We start from the raw sequence: 24873 nt of genomic DNA, 5'->3' as shown, positions 1-24873 counted from the left end.
TGGTGGAATGGATCAAAATTCATATGCTTGCTTTGCCAATGCTGAATAATCAAAGTTCCTAAGTCAGGACAAACAACAGATACACTAACAACAGTGTGGAGCTGGAGGAACACAGCAGGCCAGGCAGCATCAGAGCAGGCAAGTTGACATTTCAGGTTGGGATCTTTCTTCAGAAATGGGGAGGGGGAAGGAAGTTGGGAAATAAATAGAGAGGAGGGGTGGGGTTAGGGAAGGTAGGTGGGATGGTGATAGGTTAGTGCAGGTAGGGAGTGGTGAGGGTGGGTCAGTGGGATGGGTGGGGCGGATAGGTGGGAGAGAAGATGGACTGGTGGTGTCTGGTCAAGGTGGCGGGGATGAAAGGGAGGGTTGGACATGGGATGAGGCCGGGATGGGGCGATTTTAAAACTGGTGAATTCCATGTTTAGGCCATCGGGCTGTCGCCTCCTGATGTGGAACATGAGGTGCTGCTCCTTGAGCTTGCAGGTGATGTCACTGTGACACTGCCACCTATCCACTTCTCCCACATCACTGACCAATCCCCACCTCTCCCTACCTGCACTAACCTATCACCATCCCACCTACCTTCCCCAGCCCCACCCCTCCTCTCTCTATTTACTTCCCAGCTCCCTTATCCCTCCCCATTTCTGAAGAAGAGTCCAGGCCCGAAACGTGAACTTTCCTGCTCCTCTAACGCTGCCTGGCCTGCTGTGCTCATCCAGCTCCACAGTGCATTATCTCTGGCTCCAGCCTATGTAACTCTTGCTATCTCTAAGCAATAGACAAAGCAATGCAGTGGTAATAAACACTAGAGAACACAAGTTCAAGTCCTGCTGTTTCAACAATTCAATTTAACTTTATAAAAGAAACTTCAAATAAAAAGAAGGCAATAGTATCACAAAGCTATCTAACTGTCATAGAAACACGGCTGGTTCAAGTAAAGACTTTCATAGATGGACACCTGCTCTCCTTGGCTAGTTTGGTCAGGCATGGGTCTCTAGATCCTCACCAATCTGCATGCTGACATCTCTGTACCAACCTCTACTGCAACTCAAATCTCAACACTGCCCAGTTAGGGGAATTAGCAATGGGCACTAAATGTTGGACTCACCAGCTGATATTCTGGAAATGAGTAAAAGAAGAAAAAGCAAATAAAACATACTTTTATTGGCCAATTGGAACTTAAGAAATTTCTTGTCATCCAACTCAGAATAGACTGGTCAACAATGTAGATAAGTCATAAAGAGAAAGAGGTCAGCAGAGCATGGAAACATTGGGTTGAAATAAAACATGAATCTACAGTCTATAGTCCTGATAGACTATAGTACTGATATATCTGTTAAGAATTAAAGACTAACAGAAAATTCACAGCACAGCCATCAGAATGGAAAAGTCTGATTAATACTACAGGTGTAAAGTCTTTCCTGATAATAAAACTGACCTGTGAAGAAAGATCTTTAACAAAAACGTGAATCAACCTTTTCCTATGATAGATGCCGTGGGCAAAGGGCGTACATTCAGAACGTTTCGCATTTATTTCAGGTTTCCAGCATTACAGCTTTTTAGTTTAACTTTCAGGAAATTTAAAGTCCACAACAAAATCAAATACCATAACAATTTCACACAATTTAACATCTCATTTCATGTCCAGAAATCCTTCTGAATACAGATATTTGGTTACTGGCACATAATAGGCAGCTAAAATACTGAGACAGCAATCTATCAAAGTAAAATAGGTCAAGCCATGACTGAAATGGGAGACCCAAAGTGTCCCAACTATTGATATCCACTTTGATGATGAAGCGAAACAGGACAAACATTTTTAGCCCAGACTTCTGCCAGACTACTTTCTGCTTGTGATAAAATTATGCATTCCCTCCCAGCAAAATGTGGGGAACTGTCAGCTATCTCAACGTATAGGCATGACCACACGAAACATATCTTGTAGTAAAACTACAGAATGGGAAGGTTAGAAGCACATGCTAAGAAAAACCTTATTCCAAGCTCGGATTTCTTCATGGAGTTTTCTCAATTTTTTCAGACATAATGAATCATAACTTCCCTAAATTCCAGAAGTGAAAATAATGGTGGGTCTGTAAGGAATAGGAAGTAAGATCACTTTTGCTTCATAGGCTCATTACACAAATAGCTGGGACTGAAAAATGTCAGGAGTACCCAGTACGTTCAAAAGGTTCTACAAACAACTATCACTGTTAGTAGTGACATGCTAGTAACTAATGGCCAACTGAAGAGGTGATGGATCCATACAATCACTTTGCTTTTGTTCGAAAACTAACAATAAGCACTTAGGCCTGGACAAAAATCAAAGACATTTTAAAAATCGATTTAAAATGGTAGGAAATTTAAAGGAGCTCACATTACAATGCCAGTCCCAACGGTCCAAATTTTGTAAATAAATATTTTAGTATTTGATCCAACTGCTGCTAGGGTTTATTTGGGTTTCACTGTTAGTCACGTTTGTGAATAAAGGTCAGAATCTCCAATTATCTACCTCATGCCAGCACTACACATGATCTGGGGCAGGGAGTGGAGGGCCAATGGAATTCACTGCCACGGAGTGCAGTGGAGGCCGGGACATTAAATGCCTTCAAGGCAGAGATCGATAAATTTTTGATCTCACAAGGAATCAAGAGCTACAGGGAGAGTGCAGGGAAGTGGAGCTGAAATGCCCATCAGCCATGATTTAAATGGCGGAGTGGGCTCGATGGGCCGAATGGCCTTATTTCCACTCCTATGTCTTATGGGGCACTACCAAACTTCAGCTTACTTTACAGCCTGGTTGAGGGACGCAAGGCCTGTCAACTATTCTATTGAACAAATGTCAATATTCTGAAACATTAGGTCTTCCTTCAGGTAAGTGTTTATGGTAGCACACATTCAGAATGCACGTTACAGGTATTGAATTGTTTTATCTTAAACCTAAGTGAGAAAATGTATTTACTTCCATAATCAACTGATGGTTGTCTACAGTCATGAACAGTTAGTTAATGTTAGATAACCAGAAAACTTCAACAGCCTACTTCAATAAAGAGCCTTTCTCAATGACAAAATGCGCATTTCACTTTGACTGCTCTACCGAGGGGTAACTGGACTTGGGACATTAACTCTGCTTCTGTCTCCACAGATGCTGCCAGTCCTGAGTTTTTTCAGCGTTTTCTGTTTTTGTTTGCTTTGCATTTCACTTCGAGCCTTAGCAGCCAGTGTCAACCCATGTATAAAACCGTCCCTCACGTTTAACTGTAAACAAAATGTATTTGACATTTGTTTTTCTTTAAACAGATGGAAAATTCTTTTTTCATTTTAGTTCCTGTGCACTGTGGGAAAGCAACATGGTGAGCAACATTTTGTTGACGCTGGGCATTTTATTTGAAGTCCAATTGATTCATATTGACAGTTTTACCCAGTGCCAACTTAGGCCCACAAGTTTAGAGAAGCTCCTGAATTTATGGATTTTGGAACAGAAAACAAACTTAAAAACAGAATTCTCCAGTATCGACAGAGACCTTCCCCGTTCTTAAATACAAGCTCTTCTGCTGTAGTGGGAATTCAACTTACCCAGTTAATCCATGTAAAAGATGGCACTAGGATTTGTTAGAATTATAACGTTCCAAACATAAAGTGCTTTGGGCTCTTTTACCTAGAGTGTACTTGTAGTTTTATTCATGTTAGCCGATGGTCTCAGTGTCACTATGACAGCTGCCTATTCAGATCCATCAGCTGAGTCACTTCATGGTAATTGAGTCACCATCATAGGAAATATCTGATTCAATTATTTGCATAAACATCAATCCAAACTGGCATATCGCAGAGCAGAAGGGATAAGAGCAGCAGAACCATTTTCCAGAAGGACTGCACTGCAATCTCCAGAAAGGTTTTGGAATGAAAATAAGTGTCTTTGAATAAATCAAGGAATTGAGGAAGCCATGATTGAAACCCTTCACAAAAATAGATATCTGTTTTTCTAGATCTGATCCTGCCAAGACAGTACGAAATAGCAATTTTGCTTACACCACATTGTGTGCTTGTAAGTACCAATTGGGACAGGAAGTTAAAACAGATTTTTTATCTGTGTAACTCTACGACTAATTAGCCCTTCTTGGTATTTAAACCTGCTAGTGCGCAATTTCATTAACTGACTAGAATTAAAACCGCACTAAATAATGTAAAAATATTCCAGAGCTACGGGTCATCTAGCTCTAAGAAAGCTTTAATTGTCCTGCAAGAAAATATCAAATAATTAAAAACAGAATGGAATAAACATCACTGATGTCCATATGTGATCAGATGACATTAACCTCTCCTTTATCTCCGACATTACAAGGAGTTGATGAAAATCTAGGGGCTCGACAGCAGCCATTCATATTCTTAGCACCTTGTCTGCCATTCAACTACAAGTGTTTCAGCCAATTAGCATTCTTAAATGATTAACTACTGATGATCCATCAACAAGCAGGAAAGAAGTACAAAAGGTCCAATAAAAGCCACGCATTTTCTGTCTAAAATCTTTCAACTGGAAAAATTCACTGAGTTAATCAAATAGTACTGGTTGGAAAGTCTGAATAATTCCCAGAGCAGCACAATTTTGTACAACTGTTAAAACAACTCCTTGCTTCATGGGAACTCTCGTAGTTTGACTTCAAAGCTATCCATTTATCATAAAACATTCTGGCTCTTGCAGCAGAGGTTCATGAAGCATTTCAATTAAGTACAAAGTGATGTTGGCCCCATCACTACTTGAATTTAAGATTAAAAAGAAACGATGAAGTGTGATCTCAAGACAGTTGTGGATCTTTTTGTGACAGTCCTTATTAATTAAGCTACAAATTCAATTGACGCAGGAATCCAGATGCCAATGCAAATGGGACTTCGTCCCAATACAAGACATAATTTGAGTAAATTCATCATATTTATACATACATACACACAAAACAGCCTCAAAATCAGGTCAAACCTGTGTGGCAATTTTTATGACACCTGGAACAATCCTCTTTAGCTATAAGGGAGGGTATACAAAGCATCAGCAATATTAAAACAGCAGTAATCTACAGAGTGGCTGTCATAAAAAGGAATAGATTGCAGGGTCAAACTCACCTGGATTTCTATGTGCGAATTTATTGAGCCCTTTCTCAACTGAATTTTTGATTTATTTAAAAAATCTTAATTGGAATTTTAATATATTTAAAATATATAGAAACCCTGTCTCAGACTTGCAGCTGTCACAAAGGTTTGACCTCAAAGTGTACTCCATAACATCTCTCTGTTTTACTAATTATTGGTTTCCAGGTGTGGAATTGAAAATGCAGGCCGTGATCGAGTCTCATCGCTCCTGAATGTCACTTGCACTATTCGCTTGTCTGTAGCACCCCCACCCCTCACACCCAGAAGCAATGATCACAACACAAGCATTAGTTCACTGGCTCAACATTCTGAGGAACAGCAAAGTTTAAGAGCATTCAGAGGGGGCCCCAAGCACAAGGCTCTCAGATAATACGTGCTGAGAATGGAATGATTGTTACATCTAAAATAAAAACTGCTTCTGAGCCCAGGTTACGTAATGAATAACTGGCATGTTGATGGTCTCCATTTGCACTCAGACCCGGTTAGAGTAGTGGCAACTGTGAGAATGGTTGGTTAGCAAGTTTTGCTCCATTTGCACTTGAGAATGTGGCGAGGAGGGAAGAGGGCATTCGTCACAGGGTGAACCTTGGAAAACAAAAGCACACTGTCACAATCAGAAAGTAAAACAGCATATAACTAGAAGTAACACAGTGTAGAGCTGGATGAACACAGCAGGCCAGGCAACATCAGAGGAGCAGGAAAGCTGACGTTTCGGGTCTGGACTCTTCTTCAGAAATTTCTGAAGGGTCCAAACCTGAAACATCAGCTTTCCCGCTCCTCTGATGCTGCCTTGCCTGCTGTGGTCCTCTGACGCTGCCTGGCCTGCTGTGTTCCTCCAGGTGCACACTGTGTTATCTCAGACTCCAGCGTCTGCAGTTCTTACTATCTCAATAACTAGAAATGATCAGAAACAAACTGCACCAACTAAAACACAGCTTCTGTGTGCTGGAAGGGCATCTGTTACATCATTACCAACTCATACATAAAATACATACATAAACAAATGTTGGTCCATAGTGCAAAATACGTCTAGCCCCTGATAAATGGAATTGCTGTTGTTGACTGTATGCTCAGATAACAGAGCTGGAATTACTAAATGAAAAATCTTCATGACTGAGTTGGCTTCCAGTGGAGGCACCTAGTGACAGAAGTTTCAAACATAGTGAAGACCCAGGCAGATTTGATAAAGCCGTATCTGAAGCAGTCAGGTCTATTGTATTGCAAGACATTGTTAATACCTGATCAGGCAGTCTCCTTACATCCTGTAGCCTGGCAACAATAACAGGCTATTATAGCTGACATCCCTCTTATGCAGCTCCAGATGACTTGTGAAAACCAATCCTGACCAAGTAGGCTGAGCGATCAGCAGGGAATTTACCAGTGTTCGATGCTGCTGCAATTTTAGCCAGTTAAATTCAAACAGTACACCTGCACATTTCAGAAACCTCTGTCACCAATCTGCAACAAAGCTCACCTTGCAGTATTTAGGATGTGACCCCACGAGGGAAGACTATATCCATTCCATATCACTGTGGCAACACTCAAAGTTGGGTTTCCATGTTTGCCAGACAGCAAATTGACTGAATCAAAAGTTACAGTGCAACAATTCATACAATAGGCTGGTTTATGTTTGACTGTTAAAAGCAAATTTAATTCAGGTAATACCACGGTTTCAGGGATAGGAGGAACTGGAGATGCTGGAGGATCTGAGATAACAAGGTGTGGAGCTGGATGAACACAGCAGGCCAAGCAGCATCAGAGGAGCAGGAGAGCTGATGTTTTGGGCCTAGACCCTTCCTCAGAATGATGAAGGAGGCCAGTTGTCAGAATACAAAGACCATGATTTTCCAACAGCCAAGCTATTGTTTCTTTGCAATTGCTGGAGGATCCAATATGAAGGAGACATCAATAATAGGAGGTGATTGAAGTGCACAGCCTACACTTACCCCAGTTGGACCTCCAGCCAAAAACTTATTTACAGAGCAGTGGAGACGTTTAGTGCAGGGGCAAACTGCAGCACACTTTATGTTTGGTCTGACAGCTTCACAAATCCTTACCATTTTTTGAATCTCCCCCTGGTACCAGCAGTGTCCCATGGCATGGACTGGTGGGCGTGTTCTGCACTGACCCCTCCTGACTGGTACCCAACTGCAGTTTCCTCATGTGACGTATAACAGCTGTGGCATTAAAAGCTTGCTGTTGGAAGACAACAAAAATATCAAGGTGTTACAAATGATGGCAATTAGAGGATGAGTACAGAAACAATGGAAGAAGCAAACATGCTGAGAAACTATAATTAGGAGGGTGATGAACGAAATACACATTTCAAAGAATAAAAAAGCATCCCATTCTATTCCATGAGTTATCATAGAATTCCTACAGTGCCTATGGAGTCCACACCAAGCCTCTGAGCAGCATTCCACCCAGACCCTCTACCCTATCCCTGTAACCCTGCACTTCCCATGGCCAATCCACCTAACCTGCACATCTTTAGGCTGGGGAGGAAATTGGAATACCTAGAGGCAGCACATGCAGGCCTAGGGAGAATGTGCAAGCTCTACACAGACATCCACCAGAGGCTGGAATCGAACACAGATCCCTGGCGCTGAGGCATCAGTGCTAACCACTGAGCTACCGTGCCACCTTGAAGGCAATGTCTCATTTGTTTGCTGATGCTTCATCCTGAGCTGTTTCTCTCGGCAATTTTTTGTCGGTGTTTGGTTTGCCATTGCCTTCTATTCTCAGGGGCAGGACAATGAGACAGGTCTCAAGCGAACCTCAACCAGAGCAGGAATCTAATGCACCGTTCACATTACTCTGAACCACACACTGGCTATCGCGAGAGAACGGATGCACAAAGATACAACTCAGCTCTCAATTCGGTAACTTTTATTAAGTTCAGCAATTCGGTGATTTGATAGGTGACCAGCCTCCACCCGTACCATAATTACTCCTTCTTTTCATCAATCACCCCAGGAAAAAAATAAAGTTTCTAAGGGCAAAGACTCCATTCCCTGTCCTTAACGTATCTTCCTGAAAATCTCCCTGTTCTTATCATACATAAACATTTCTCCATGTGTCTGGAGAGCTGTTGATGAGTCAAAGCGTCTTTTCTACATGTCTACTGTAAAACACAGGATAAAGATTTCCGGTCAGATTTCTTGCTTTTTAAAGTGGTGGATCCAAACTGCACAACATGAGAGGAAGTAAAAGATGGTTCATTTAAATTGTTCATTTCTAATCAAAACCCTGAAGATATCATTTGTGTTGCTAAGCAGATAGCCTAAATGTTCAGTAGCACGACCCAGATGCTAAAAAGAAAGGAATAAATCTGTATTAAATACACGTAGAACACTGAACAATTTAACATGTTACCATCCAAACTCTAAACACAACACTGCTCTCAGGTACCTACCTTCCATTTACTCTTTGCAAAGTTCTTTTTGATTTGGGCACTGACAGACTCATGGATGTTCTTATCTAATGCAGTGTCACCAGCAATCCTGCAGGATGAAAAGAAAAGGTCAGCATAAGAGAATGGACAAGAACACTCAGCTATTGTATATGATAAGCGAGCTCACAACGTAACTATGCAACAGAACATACGAATACAAGATCGAGATGGAATATGCTGCCTGCACCAACATCCTTTTTACCGCGGTGTGCACTCTGTTCATAAACCTTTTATCAGCACAGGCAACGGATACAGTTCAGTTAAAACCTTACCATGGATGCTGCAAAGCTTGGTCACAGGTGTAACGTTTGTTTGGGTCTTTTTCCATCAAATGTTGAATAAAATCTTTGGCTGGATTGAAAAGAATTATAAAACAGCAGTTATAAGATAGTTGAATCAGAGGTAGTCGGAACTGCAGATGCTGGAGAATCTGAGATACCAAAGTGTAGAGCTGGATGGACACAGCAGGCCAAGCAGCATCAGAGGAGCAGGAAAGCTGACGTTTCGGGTCTGGACACTTCTTCAGAAAAATGAAGAAGGATCCAGACCTGAAACGTCAGCTTTCCTGCTCCTCTGATGCTGCTTGGCCTGCTGCGTCCATCCAGCTCTACACTTTGTTATCTTAGTTGTAAGACTGCTGGAGATTTCCATGATGGGCAACCCAGCTAAATATTCCTATAAACAACAAACCTCTGAGTTTGACATGGGGCTGTCAAAAGTCAACAGATTTCAGTCATTGCTGTCAGGGAAGAAGCTAACTAGATGGTTGCTGCTTTTTCATGGGAAACAAGTGGAAAACAGATTGAAGAGTCCCTTTGAGTTACACATTTTCATCTCTCAGTAACTGTGAAGAATCAGTTCTGTAGAAGGGTCACTGGACTGGAAACGTTAACTCTGATTTCTCTCCACAGGTGCTGTCAGATCTGTTGAGTTTCTTCAGCAATTTCTATCACTGTTTGCTTCAGATCTCCAGGATCTGCATTTCTTTGTTTTTAATTATTACGTCTAGAACTTGTTAGCATCATTGCCATGACTCACACGAATGTGCGTTAGGAGAGGCAGGCCATTCAGCCCCTCTATGCTGCTCTGCCATTCAATAAGACCATGGCCGGTCTATTTGTGTTTCAAATTCCCCATTCACACTTACCCCCAATAACCTTTGACCCCCTGCTATACAAGAAGCCATCAGCTCTGCCTTCAAAATGACCCATCCTTCACCATCCACTGAAGCAGACAGCTGTAAAGATCTGTAACCTTCTGCAAGAAAAATTCCCTTCCTCTCCGTCCTGACAGAATTCCCGCTAATATTAAAACAGCCTCCTTGCTTTGGGCTAAGGAAACTGGGGTAGAGGAAACACCCTTCCACCTCCACCTTGACATTACCATTCAGGATCTTATAAACTTTACTCCTTACACCTCGAAACTGCAGAGGAAACAAACCCAACCTGTTTTATCCATCCTCATAAGACCACCTACTCGTACAAGGTATCAATTTTTTAAACCACGTCTGAACAGCCTACAATCCATTAAATAAGGAGACCAAAACTGTACCCTACATTTGAGATGTGTTCTCCCTTATGCCCTGTATGACTGAAGCATAACATCTTTACTTCTACGCCTAATTCCTTCCCGAATAAAGGTCAGTGTCCCATTAGCCTTCTCGATTATGTGCTATACCTGAACGGTAACACTTTGTGTCCCTTCCTACCAGGCTCCCAACCTCATTTCTCACATTAATATTTTCTTCCTCTACCTTGTCTATGTATCACATCCTTCTATATTTGTTCCATGCTCCCACTCTTTAAAACCCTGTCTAATTCTCTAGTTATACGATTTGCAAGAACACTGGATCCAGCATGGTCAGGGTGTAAACCACCTCCCCTTCTTCCAGTGCTGCTGCCAATAGCTCATGGACTGGATCAGTTTCTCCAATTCAGTCTTTGAAGCCCATTTTTATTTTTATTATTCATTGTGCCCATTGCCAATTTGCACACAGCTCAGAGGTAATAAAGCTTCGAGCTTCTGCTTTTTAATTTCATGCCTAGTCCCTCACAGTCTCTACGCAGAACCTCCTTCCTTGTTCTGCTGATGTAGTTGGGGCCTGCATGGATCCTATCCCTCCCACTGCAGCTTTCTTGCCAGCCAGGCACGAGATAGGAGGCATATGTGCATTGACTCTCACTCTTTGTTGCAGAGAACAGCAATTAGCAACAGATAGCACAAGGAATCCGCTGGGAGAGAACAGCTAGATACTGGCATATCAGATCCAGATGGTCTGTATCGCAGGAAATACCGCTGGGGGAGTGATATTAGACCCAAGATCCTTAATTACTCAAAAAATACTGGAAAGAGGAATTATGTAAAAGAGGTGTACTATGAAAATTTGAACAGTCTTGTTCCAATACTTGAGTTGAAAATCAATTTGCGGAGCTCATAATCAACAGCATGAAATAAACAAAAAGCGAATTAACGTGGTCAGCATGGTTTCGTACCAGGCCGTTTGTTGACTGATTTTGATGCCTATCACGGCTATACATACAGTTATTGGCAGAGCATTAGATAAAGTTATGCAAAAAGACACTTGTTTCAAAAATTAAAGCCTGGCTGCTGAAGGGAGCATAGCTGTAGCTGAGTGGCTCAGGAGGTAGAAAACAAGGTACACAGGTAAATGAAAACCGAAAGAACTGCGGATGCTGTAAATCAGGAACTAAAAACAGAAGTTGCTGGAAAAGCTCAGCAGGTCTGGCTGGATTTGGATGAGGGCTGGCTCGCTCAGAGCTCACAGCAAGGGACAGGTATTGCTTAAAGCTGGGGAATGACCAAGTGGATTGTGAAGAAATAAGAACACTGTCACTTCCTTCTACATTTAAAAAACACATGTGTGGAGCATCTCGAAGAAGCAGCAAATGGCTTCTTCTACATAATTCCCATGTCTTACATCTTAGTCCAGGAGCTAATGTGGAGAAATCCAATTTGCTAGTGAAAATGCACCATTGTTTGTTTTCTCTCACACTGATCATGATGGTATGTCTCACGCAGACGTTTGCGGTGCAAACTGTTTATTGCCCTGTTAGGAAACTCAATCTGAGACTCTTTGCTGAGTGAACAGCAGTAGCTGGGTGTGTTCAGCATGCTGTAGTGAGTAGGGCCTACCTGAGTCTGAAATATCATCCCAGTATGGAGAATCAAATTCATATTCAGCCTTTAGAATCTGCTCAAAGAGCTTTGCATCATTTTCGTCATAAAAAGGAGGGTAACCACACAACCTGCAGAAATGAAACAGAGAAAGCAAATGTCAAGTAGGCAACCTTTAATAAACCCTTACTGTTCTGAACAGTAGTAACTTAATATTATATATTACATTTTTGATGATGAATCATTCCACTTGTTGCAGCGAAAGATATTAAGGTTGGTGAACGGAGAATCTATTCTATTTTTTTAGGCAATCAACTTATGCAACGGAAGAAAATTACAGGGAGTCCTTACTTCACTCTGTCCTTTTCAGTGTGGCTTCACTTAAAAGCTGTTATGTTGTTAGAGTCTGAAGTAAGCTTGAGCACTGCAAGATTCATTTTAAGATAGTAAGAACTGCCGATGCTGGAGACAGAGATAACACAGCGTGGAGCTGGAGGAACACAGCAGGCCAGGCAGCATCAGAGGAGCAGGAAAGCTGATGTTTCAGGTCGGGAAATCTGAAATTTTCCGAAGGGCCCCAACGCGAAACACAGCGTTCCTGCTCCTCTGATGCTGCCTGGCCTGCTGTGGTCTTCCAGCTCCACACAAGATTCATTTTAACACTGTTTACTAAAGTACCAGACCCCATTGGGATACTATGAGGTGACCACTCCCTCTCTCAGACTGGAGGCCACTCCTGGTGCCAGCCTTCTGAACTGCGATCGTTCCCTGTGTCGCACTGCTACCTGAGCTTTGCACGAGGGCACTATGGCCTAACAGACTACACTCTACCTGAAGCCTGAGTGCCACTCAACATGGTCTCCATCACCCCAAAGCTAGCACTGCCCCTAGGACCTGCCCAGAGATGGCAAACCCACCCTTTCTGGCTGGCAGAGTACCAGCCTAAACTGAGCTCCACAACGCCCTTCTCTATCGGATCAGAGACAGCAGTTGGGACCCAATTACTCAGGGAGATCCTCAATCTGCACCAGGCTCTGGGGGCCTCAGCCTGCAGTTCCCCTGCACTGCCCCACTGGTGCAAGCATCCTGCAACCCCAGTGGGGCAGTCCACAGAGAGGGAGGAAACAGCAAGCTTAGCTGTGACCCAGACCTTGCCAACTGCAGCCAGCAGGAGGAGCTGTCCCAGTGAGTAGGAGCTGTCGGTGGTGGGAGCCAGACCAATGAGGTCAATAAGCAAAGACCCCAGTCAATGCCAATCCCAGGCAGCAGTACCCAGGCTCCACTCTCAGAAGGTACACCCCAGGAGATTCATACTTAAATTTATTTTAACAGTTATTTAAAAATAGGAATTCGGCCACTTAATTTACTGCACTTCATCTTACAGCAGGGTGTAGTGCAATATTTTAATGCTTTTTGTTTTGCAAAGGAAGGTCCAATGGAACCTAACTTCAGCCTTAACATTGATTCCTGTCTGTGTAACGTTTCTTTACATAAAGTTGCAATTTTCCGGAATGCAACCACAACTTTCAGTGAGGAGTTCTCGTACTACTCCACCTGTTAGGTTAGGTGGACTGGCAATGCTAATGCCCAGGGTTGTGCAGGTTAGAAGGATTAGCTATGGTCACTACAGGGTTACAGGGATAGGGTAGGGGTTGGGTCTTGGGGGAGGGTGATCCTCTTTGGAGGGGCATTGTGGACTCAATGGGCCAAATAGCCAGCTTCCACACTGCACGGTTTCTACGATTCTGTGCCACAACATCAGAAAATGTCCCCATCGATATCAGCTTCCCATTCCAGGCAGACCTACTAGTATTCTCTCTCTTGGTGAGATGAACAATTTGGAGCCAAACTTGGTGCAGTTTCGTTTTTCTAAATAGGAGCACAGGACTTCTGAATCAACTTGGTGACTGTCTCTCATCCATCATTCCCAAGACCTTCCCTCATTCACTAACATCCCCAGTGCATGTTAGGATCTGATGTGCATGTATCTTTAAAAGAGCATGTCTCAAACCACAGACAATCACTGCTCATTTCAACAGGATACCGGGTATTAGCCCCATGAGTTTTTAGGCAGTTTGAACTAGCAACATTACATGTTAGCTCCCAGTATTATCTCATTTCTACACAGGTCAGTTACAGTATACGAACAGTACACTATCTTTCAGTTACGGTCTTTACTGCCTTCTGGGCTTAACACAGGGTTCAAAAATCGCAGCATGACATCTGTGCCCACTCTCTACCCTTTTTGTTTCCAGTTCTTTGTATAGTTCATTTTCACGTGTTTTTGCTCTCAGGTGGTAGTCATTCAGCATTCTGTCATTCACATTTCCTTCTAATACAGAGCATCTTGTTTCTTTCCTTATTCCATTACAACCCCTTGTGGCCCTGCGCCACCAATTCTTTTGTTCAGTCTCTCCAGTCATCCCCACTAACACAGGCCTTCCCTTTACTATGATTCTGAAGCACAAAGGGACTTAGGAGACCTAATTCAGGATTCTTTTAAGGTTAACTTACTGGTTCAGCTGAAAGCTAGGGAGGCAAAAAAGCAACATTAGCATTCATTTTGAGAGGGTTAGAATAGAAGAGTGGAATCCACTGCGGAGGCTGTTTTAGGGTCTGTTCAGATTGCATTTGGAATATTGCGAGCAATGTTGGGCCCCATATCAAAGGAAGGATGTGCTGGCCTTGAAGGGAGTTCAAAGGAGGTTTACAAGAATGATCGGCTTGTCATATGAGGAGCTGTTGAGGACTTTGGGTCTGTGCCTGATGGAGTTTAGACAGATGAGGGGGTAGCTCTGATCAAAACTTACAGCATTTTGAGAAGCCTGGATAGTACGGACATGGAGAAGATGTTTCCACTAGTAGGAGAGACTAGGACTTGAGGGCAGAGCCTTAGAGTGAAGAACAACCCTTTAGAACTGAGATGAGGAGGAATTTCTTCAGCCAGAGGGTGGTGAATCTGTGGAACTCATTGCTACTCAAGTTGTGGAGGCCAAGTAATTAAGTGTGTTTAAAACTGAGACAGATAGGTTCTTGATTAGTGAGAGGATCAAGGGTTATGAGGTCAAAGCACAAGAATGGAGTTGCAAAACGTATCAACCATGAGCGAATGGTACAGCAGACTTGATGGGCCAAATGACAGGAAGGAGAGTGGAATGGGACCACAACCAGATCAGCCATGATCCTATTGAATGGCACATTGGGCTTGAGGGGTTGAATGGCCTTCTCCTACCTATAAATCCTGTGTTCCTTTTTCTAGCATTCATGGCATTTTCCTTTTGGGATCATCCTTACTCATTTCACACAGGACCTTTCAGCTAAGTCACTCTCCCCAGTATTGCAGATTGGATTGGACACTAGGTTAAAGTCATTCAAAGAAGATTCAAATCCTAGTCTCTGGCGGATTATTTACTCTCAAATCCATTTGAACTGTAAGATTCATTTGCTCCTTTTCAAGATCAGATTCAGATGAAGATAACTTACAAAATGTAAGAGATGACTCCTATGGACCAGCAGTCAACTGCTTTACTGTAAGGTTTCTGGGCCAAAACCTCTGGAGCTGTGGGAGAAATCAGAAAAGGAGGGATTAGCAGAACAGGTAACACTGCTCTCCCCTGACAGAATACAAGCAGAACTGAGCCCTAGAAGGCTCTTCTACATAGTGGTAATGTCCCTATCTCTAAGTTAGGAGGCCTGGGCTCAAGTCCCACCCACTCCAGAGGTGTGTTATAACATCTTGGAATAGGCTGGTTAAAAAATAGTTACATCGAATGTAAGCCAAATCTTAGCCCCTTTCTTATTCAAACAACTCACCGATGTCCATTACTGCCAAATCTAATTTCCTGTGTATTTGTCTTTCATTAACAGTGAATTATATCTCACATAATAAAATTGAGGAAAAAAAACTTTCAGACAAAATTGTCTCTAAGCTCTGCAAACAATCTGAAAGAAACAAGTATTTCAATAGCCCATTCGCCTGGCTCCTTTCATAAATAGAAACCTTAATTCAAATAGTGTTAATGCCTGGGCTAACAAAAATCCTGGGGAAATCTTTTCCAGATACAGTTTTCTTACATTTAATCCTTTTTTTTGAGTTACAAGTAAAATTCTCTCCCAACTTTTTTTTTTAAAAGTTTCTAAGCTAGAAAATTGTCAGTGTGAAGTGGTTGGTCATCCTCCCATGGATGCCATCCGTCTACAATCCACTCAGACATACCTCTGTCCCCACAGTCTCACTACACACTAACCTACCTTGGCACAAACACGTTAGGTGTGGAGTCTGTTTCACAAGCACCACCCAATATTTCTGGACAGCATTTAACATCAATTTTGCACTCATACTTGTGGCTTGGTCTGAAACCAGAAATGCAGCTGGAGCATCGGTTTAAATTAAATTGGTTCTGCCTCTGGTTCATGGATTGTAACTACCCTGTTCATCCACTGAGTGTGACCTTATTGAAGTTTTCATCCTGACAGATAAGACCCCAGAAGAAAACTAATTCCACAAACTCTTGGGCTACAGAGAAAGAATCCTTTAATGGGGAGGCAATGCCTAGTGGTATTATTGCTGGACTGTTAACGCAGAAACCCTAGTAACGATCTGGGGACCCGGGTTCAAATCCTGCCATGGCAGATGGCAGAGGTTGAATTAAATAAACATTTAGAATTAAGAGTCTAATGATGACCATTATTGATTGTTGAGAAAACCCATCTGGTTCACTAATGTCCCTTAGGGAAGGAAACTGCCATCCTTACCTGGTCTGGGCTACACGTGACTCCAGCCCCACAGCAATGTGGTTGATTCAACTGGCCAAGTCAATGACACCCTCATCCAATAAATGAATAAAGGAAATAAATAGCAACTACCAGCAATTGAGGCTGTTAGGAAGTGAACGAGTGGCCACTTACGGATCTGCGTTCCTCATTAGTTGAGTGAAGTGGTTAGAATGGGAATCCTAAGCCTAGCTAGTTCAGTTAGTATAGCCACAAATTTGGAGGGCTCATGTAGTGCAATGGTAATGTGCCTACTGCTAAGCCAGGAGGCCTGGGCTCAAGCCCCACTTGCTCCAGGGCTGAGTAATAAAATCTCTGAACACATTTTCGAACAAGAAACATCTAAATTGGGAAACCATGGTAACTTGCCTACTGACTTGGGTAGGCTGGGAGGTTCTCCACTTCAGATAGGAGAGCTCTGAAAGCTGTACACCTGACATTGGATCTGGTTGTTTTCTCAGGGCTAAATGTAATGCTGACATTGTAAATCAGTAACTCACTGCAGCACATTCGATCTGCTTTCATGCAGTGGGTTGTGTAACACTTACCCACATATCCTGGGGTACCACATGCTGTGGACATCACACTCCCAGTGCCCTCAATTTTCGAGAGGCCAAAGTCACTGATCATTATTTTGGAATCTTCATCGACGCTGTAGTACAGCAGGTTCTCAGGCTGCAAGTAAAATGCAACAAAAACCAAAACACTCACTTCAGGCACCAAACGCCAAACAGTCTCTCTGCAGAGTCAAGCACAACACACAGCATATGTCACAATGCAAAACTGAAAAAGACAGAAGATCTGATCGATGTGCTCGAGACCAGGAGGGATGTGGACAGAGCAGACAGGGAGAAAATATTCCTGCTCACGGAGGGATCGAGAGGGAGAGCGCGTAGATTTAATGTCATGGGTTAAACAGACAATGAGAATCAGCCGGGAGCTGAAGGATCTGGAATGCATTGTCCAAGAGTGTGGCGGAGGCAGCTTCAATCGAGATGCTCAGAGGGAATCAGACTTTTTGCTAAAAAGGAAAAATGTGCAGGGCTATGGGGAGCAGGCTGGTGAGAGGAACCAAGTGAAGAATTTGAATGGGAGACCTGGTACTGACTTGATGGACTGAATGGCCTCCTTATGCACTGTAGCTATTCAGTGATTCTGATTGCTTTAGGTTATTAGGTGTAAACTGCTTGCAATGCTCCAAGGCTGTGAAATGTCTAAATAAACACAATGCTTCCTTTATTTGGGTGTGACAGTGCCATATGTTTTTTCTTAAGACCAAAAACCATAAGATGTAGAAGAAACAGGCCAATCAGCCCATTGAGACTACTCCACCATTCAACGAGATCATGGCTGATCTGATAATCCTCAACACCACTTTTCTGCCTTTTCCCCATATCCTTTGATTCTGTCACTGATTAAAAATCTGTCCATCTCAGCCTTGAGTACAGTTCATGACCCAACTTCCATGGCCTTCTGTAATAAAGAATTCCACAGATTCAGAAAAAGAAGAAATTCTTCTTTTAATGTGTGACCCCTTATTCTGAGATTCTGCCTTCTCGTCCTAAACTGTCCCACAAGGGGAAACAAACTTTCCATATCTACCTTGTCAAGTCTCCTGAGAATCATATATATTTCAATCAGGTTGCCTCTCATTCTCCTAAATTCCAGAGAGTACAGTCGAACCTACTCAACCTCTCCTAAGACAGTCCCTCCATAACTAGGATCAACCTGGTGAACTTTCTCTTGACTGCCTTTCCTTAGATAAGAGGCCCAAAGCTGTTTGTAGTATTCGGCTGTGGTCTGACTACTTGCACTGTTTTAGCCAAACCTTCTTACTTTTCGTACTCCATTCCCCTGTTTAAATGAAGGCCAAAATTCCAACTGCCTTCCCTATTGCCTGCTGGACTTGGTTGCTGGCTTTTTGTGATTCATGGATGAAAATTTCAAGTGCCCTCAGTTCTGTAGCTTTTTGCTGTCTATCTCAATTTAAATAACATTCAGCTTCTCCACTCTTTCTGCTAAAGTGTGTAAGCTCACATTTCCCCACTTTATATTCAATCTGCCCACTTTACCTGTCTATATCCCTCCACTGGCCCTTTATGTTATGCTCATCCCATGCCTTCATATCCATTTTTGTGCCATCTGCAAAATTGGCTATATTTACTTTCTTCATCCAGGTTATTCATTTATACCGCAGATGATTGTGGCCCCAGGTTTGCTCCCTGTGGCACTGCATGATAGGTGAGAAAGTCTAGAAGAAAAGAAGTTAAATACAGTTTCCAAACTGTGAACATTTGCCATGGTGGCCACATACCTTCAAGTCTCTGTGTACAATGCCCAGTTCATGCAGGTACGTGACAGCATCCAGGATTTGCTGGATCAGCATGCTGGCATCTTTCTCTGTGTAGAAGCCCTTGTCCACTATTCTGTCAAACAGCTCCCCACCAGACACACTGGGAAAGATCAAGGGAAACACAATGATAGGGCGTGAAATGCAGACGATATTCAATGTACAATGCCTATGAAGCACAGAGGAAAATCCACTCCTCACGCAGAAGAGGTCAAGGTCCATGTTTCACATTATTGGAACAAATGATCGAACCTTGCCTAGGCAGGGCGGACAGACATCATGCAAATGCAGTGATGTACCTTCACCATGATATACTGTTACCAGGTGCATTGAGGTTATTGGCACTGGTGAAATAAACTCCAGGAAAGGTAAGCAAGCCAGTCTTCTAGTGTGACACTCTTAATTCGCTGCCTCTACAATCTCGCACCACCCGTCAGGCTTATAGCCACTGACTCTCTGGTGTTCAATCAAAATGTTCTCTTCATATATCACTCGGCTTTGAACAGACAGCAAAGGACAGGTTTTTTCTACCTTCCCAACAAACTATCCACTTTTACTAAAATCCTGATGACAAATAGACAGCGCAGCCTACAGGAAAAGCCCAGTCATTACAAGTAGAAAGTCCTCATCAATGCACCCAAGATATTTTTTGGCTCGGTTTTCACCCAGAACAGATTCTCTTCAGATCTTCAATTTATTGCTTATCTCTATTTATTTCACTTTATTTCTTTATTTTTCTGCATTGTACAAAGAAGAAGGACTGTATTGTCTAACTTTAAACTTTGTTTCTTTATTTTTCTAAGATTTTGTTCCTGGGTAACTTTGTACGTAAGTTGGTGCTAGGAATGGCAACATTGTACAATCTGTACTGTGCTTCTGTACTTCTTTGCTTGAGTAAATGCAACAATTAAAATCTAATCCTCATTGTAATGTATTCAAGTAACTCCTTATTGGCTGCTGGGAAAGTTCAAACTATGAGGTTTACTGACAACATGGTTTTGAGATTTGAATTGATCATTGAAAGCAAAATATAAATAACTCCTTGTAAGGTGCAGCCACTAGCCTGGCTTCCTACCTACAAAAAGTATCTAGAATTTTGCAGGAGTTAACAGTGTCACATCACTTCATGCTTCATTCCAAATGGAAAGTGAATGAGGAATGCTCCAGTAACGGGCAAGGTCCCAAAACTCACATTTCTTGTGAAAATCCAACAATGTTATCATCAGTTAAATAAATCACTACAGCCTCAGGAATTTAGAAAAATGGTAGGCACTTATAGGCAAGGAGAAAACCGAGATCACTGGTTAGTGAAGGAAAGCAGTATCCAGTGTCAAAGGTGGTGGTGCTGCAGGAAGGGATTGCTCTTGAGCTCAGGGAATCGTTTTTATAGAAACTCATGCACAGATCAGACAAATGGAAACTAGCTCCACTCACCCTGCTGCCAGTGCAACCCCCTCCCCCACCCCTCTTGTGAAGTCAGCCTGCAATCTGATCCTACTGGGGCCTCAGTCCCTGTCTACTCAGGAGTAATATTTTTGCTCTAAGTGCAGTCAGAAGGTGGAATCTGCTGGTACAGGGCTCAATACAATTAGCAAATGTACATTTGATTTGATGGAATTCGATTTATTGTATGAGATACATGAAAAGTGATGTTTTGCACACTATACAGGCAGGTCATATCATACAAAGTACATGAGGGGAGCAGAACAGAATGCAGAATACAGTGTTACAGTTGCAGAGAAAATGGAGAGAGAGGGGGAGAGATCAACATTATCATTTGAGAGGTCCATTCAGAAGTCTGATAACAGCAGGGAAGAAGCTGTTCTTGAATCTGTTTGTAGGTATATTCAAAGTTTCACATTCAAGGGAAAGCTAGGTCTTTGAAGGAGAAAGGAGAGTAAAGATGTATCGATAAGGTTATACAAAGTAAAGTGAGAGAATGCTCTTGTGGAGCACGCCCATTAACACCAAGCATGTTGAGCCCAACAGTTTATTTGATTTAAAACTGCTGATTAAAACATCATGTGGACACATGGAACCATACCACCACCTAGTGGACATACTTAGGGAACGTGAGGCTGGATGAACACAGCAGGCCAAGCAGCATCTCACATTTTATTATCTTGGAATTCTCCAGCATCTGTAGTTCCCATTATCTCTGATATACTTAGGGAGCTCATTTTGTAGTGTCACAGCACCATCTGCAGGACACAATGTGCATTTCTTGAGATAACAAAGTGTGGAGCTGGATGAACACAGCAGGCCAAGCAGCATCTCAGGAGCACAAAAGCTGACGTTTCGGGCCTAGACCCTTCATCAGAAAAAATTTTTGCTGGGAGAAGCAGAGCTAACATTTCAAGTCCAAAGTGACTCTCTCTCAGAACTGAATTTTCAAATATTAGCTCTGTTTCTCTCTGCAAAGATGCCACTGACTTTCTCCAGTATTTTCCGTTTTTATTTTCAATCTCCAGCTTCTGCAGTATTCTATTTGATTTCTCAACTGCTGAGTTCCGTACTTTCACCATTTTGCGAACTGACCTTTAACCCAGAAGCTGAAGCGGAGCAACTGGCTCAATTACAAAAAAGCCACAAGTGCTGCAGATGCTTGAAATCAGAAACAAAAACAGGATTTGCTGGAAAATACTCGGCAGGTTTGGCAGTAGCTGTGGAGAGAACTCAGAGTTAATGTTTTGGGTCCAGTGACCCTTCTTCAGGACCAGATCAATATCCTGGCAGGGAGATGAGTGAAGGAGTTGGTGTTCAGTGCTAAGCAGCTCACCTTCTCAAAACCACTTTGACCTACAAGATTCAAGTTTGTTGAGATTGTTGTGAAATATTCAGTACCAGCCCTGGACAGTGCCACATGTTGTGGCATACCAACTACTGGCAGGTGGTATTTGTGCTGGGCGTAGAAAGCGGTCTTCCAGTCTAAAGTTACCTTTGTTATATATCCAGAAGTTCTCATATACACAACTGAACATTTCTTTTTCCCATAACTAAATCGCCTCTGGTGCTTTTTTTTCGTCTATTAACCACCACCAGCAAATAACCAGTGTTTTCCAACTGATTATTTTATGTGCAAAGCCTATAAGGGTGCTGTAGACCATCAAAGTTGGGGGAGAAGCAGAGAGAGCATGAGGGGGCTAAATTAAAATGGAGCTGGAAGGAGAGATAAGACTCTCCCTCTAAAGGCAGAGAGTAGTTATGGACATTGCACACTTCCTCTCCAAACGATTTTGAATCAATTTGTTCAGAGATGTTATTACACATCTCTAGGTCAGATGGGACATTAACCCAGGTCTCCTGGTTCAGAGATAATGGGAACTGCAGATGCTGGAGAATCCAAGATAATAAAATGTGAGGCTGGATGAACACAGCAGGTCAAGCTCCTAAGATGCTGCTTGGCCTGTTGTGTTCATCCAGCTCCACACTTTGTTATCTCCTGGTCCGGAGATGGGGACACTACCATCACACCATACTAAGTCAATGGGTTTATATAACGTGCAGGTGTAAAGGGTAAATGAGTGAGTGAGTGGAGTTTGTGTGTCTGTATGCTTTGTCTTATCTAAAGGGATAAACATTTATGTTTCCATATTGCTGACTGTGTATGTTAATCAGTTACTGCACCTTCACTGAACAAGTTTTAGTTTTAAAATGGGCCAATAATTGTGTTCCTTAAAAGAACTTCACCCCGCTGTGACTTCTGACACTAGAGCAGTAATGTTGTGGAAACACCAACACCTTGAACTTTGCCTCCAAGTCACACAGTGCCCTTCTTCAGACTGTATTCTTATTCATCCATGAGATGTGGGCTTGACTGGCAAGGTCAGCAGCTCCTGCCCATCTCTAATGGCCCTCCAGAACATACCCATCATTCCTTTCCACGTCATCAAGTCGTTATCCAAGCATTCTCTTCCTAAACCCACAGAGGGAGCTGAGTGATAAATTCTGGCCTTGCCTGTGATACCACAAATTCACAATAAACTGAAGAAAAGGCTTCCACATCCCACGTGATCTGCACAAAGACAGGTGAACTTTATCCCTGAGGCTGAAGGCCTTTGAACAGTTCCTGTGGTTTGCATCAACAGCCAGTTAACAAACCATTGAACCAACAAAGGATGAGAAACATGAACTAATTCTGAGCTGAAGCACATTGAATTGGAACTCTTCTCATATTAGTTTGCTCATATTGTTTTCACCCAGAAAATGAAAAGCATTAGACACATTTTTCCATATTGTTGCAAAACTAATTTCAGTGAACAATATGAACAATAAATAATACTTTAATTTATAGAGCATCTTATGGAAAAGATGTTCAATCCATTATAACTATTATTAGGATTTTTCTTTTGCAGAACGAGTGGCAGCATGTAAAAGAAATTACAATGGAAGGGAAGCTGTGGTATCTTCTAAGCAAAAATTGAGCATTGAAGAGGTGGCTTTTTAATGACATAATTTCTGGATGAGTGAAAAACATTTCAAGGTGCTTCACAGGAATATTGTAAACATAGCATAACTCTGAGACACATACAGGGATATTGGGTTAAATCACTAAAAAAAATTGTCAGAAGAATAGATTTTGAGAAGTGAAATTTTTTGTAAAAAGGATCCAAGGATTGTATTCCAGTTCTTAGGGCCTCAGCAACTGAAGGTGCACTTTCCAGCAGTGGAGCAATTAAAATTGGGGATGTACAGGAGGTGTATAGAAGAGTTGGAGGAGATTACAGAGTTAGATAAGGGCAAAGCTGTGGAGAGATGTAAAATCGAGGATGAGAACTTTAAAACCAAAACTACCTTGACTGAGAGCCAATGTAAGTCAGCCAACTTTAAAGATACATGGGCAATGGGATTTGCTGCAAACTAACACATGGGCAGCAGGGTTTAGAATAATCTCAAGTTCACAGATGGTAGACAGTGGGATACCTGGTCAAGGTGTATTGGAGATGATGGGAACTGCAGATGCTGGAGATTCCAAGATAATAAAATGTGAGGCTGGACGAACACAGCAGGCCAAGCAGTGCTCCTGAGATGCTGCTTGGCCTGCTGTGTTCGTCCAGCCTCACATTTTATTATCAAGGTGTATTGGAATTGCTCAGTCTAGAGACAGCAACGGCCTGAACGAGGGATTTAGCTGCAGATCGGAGGAGGCGAAATCATCAGAACTGAGAATGGATCTCCCGTATCTAGGACTATCTTACTACAGCTTCAAAGGAAAGTGTTAGATTACTTGGTTCACCCATGACTCCGTAAATCTCAGGTTTTCACTGAATAACTAACAAAGGTGGGCTCTGAAAAGTTTACAGTCCACTGCAATCTGTTTCCTGTCTCACAAGTGGTCCTCTCCGTGGCACTTCTGCCTCTTGAAAATCAGGAATCCTTTTTGCTTTTTGAGTAAATCTGCTTCCACTGTGTTTTGAGAGTCTGTTCTGGCTTTGTCTTGCATTCTAAACCTCACCACATCCCTGAGGCCTAATTTCTGGATGAGTGAAAAACATTCCAAGGTGCTTTATAGGAATAATGTAAACAATAACAACCTATCTCACCGGCAGCTCGCTCATTTTTACACAACTGTACTTCCAAGCAATTAATTTTGGGCTGAGCCCTTTGGATTCGCCTGCATGTTAAAGAACAGGGTATTGAAATAATTGAAAGAATGCACTTCAGAACTTAGGAAACATCATCGAAGAACAAAGTGAGGCCATATGAATGCACAGCATCAGCATCTTAGCTCACCTCCTTACCTCTATTCCTGGAGTCAATGGAGAGAGACTGCAGAATGCTGTGGTGCACAGGGACCTAGGTGGCCATGTACAGGAATCACAAAAGATTAGCATTCAGATTCCGAAAGTAATTAGTAAGACATGCAGAATGTGGGCCTTCATTACAAGAAGATGATTGATTGATTGTTGTCACATGTACTGAGATACAGTAAAAAATGTTGTTTTGCATGCTATACGGGTAGATCGTACCATGTAAAATGCATCAGCATAGCAGAACGGAGCACAGAGTACAGAGAAGGTGCTGA

General features: G+C 42.4%; 1 protein-coding gene across 3 annotated transcripts in view; it reads right to left on the bottom strand.

Moving 5' to 3' along the window:
- Positions 1–625: 625 nt before the first annotated feature.
- The window catches only part of LOC125460414 (calcium/calmodulin-dependent protein kinase type 1), a 203082-nt gene continuing 178834 nt past the window's right edge, over positions 626–24873 (bottom strand). For all 3 annotated transcript variants that reach the window (XM_048547881.2, XM_048547883.2, XM_048547882.2), the window contains exons 5-12: positions 18813–18951; positions 17047–17173; positions 15209–15284; positions 11744–11856; positions 8863–8941; positions 8552–8639; positions 7194–7332; positions 626–5721 (exon numbers count right to left, since the gene is read on the bottom strand). In XM_048547881.2, coding sequence (XP_048403838.1) covers positions 5609–5721; positions 7194–7332; positions 8552–8639; positions 8863–8941; positions 11744–11856; positions 15209–15284; positions 17047–17173; positions 18813–18951 — 874 coding nt within the window. In that variant the 3' untranslated portion in view covers positions 626–5608. The remainder of the gene's footprint in view (positions 5722–7193; positions 7333–8551; positions 8640–8862; positions 8942–11743; positions 11857–15208; positions 15285–17046; positions 17174–18812; positions 18952–24873) is intronic.

This window comes from Stegostoma tigrinum, chromosome 11, assembly GCF_030684315.1.
Source record: "Stegostoma tigrinum isolate sSteTig4 chromosome 11, sSteTig4.hap1, whole genome shotgun sequence".
Classification (NCBI taxonomy): domain Eukaryota; kingdom Metazoa; phylum Chordata; class Chondrichthyes; order Orectolobiformes; family Stegostomatidae; genus Stegostoma; species Stegostoma tigrinum.
The sequence above is the reverse complement of the archived record's forward strand: the minus strand, read 5'-3'. Positions and strand labels throughout refer to the sequence as shown.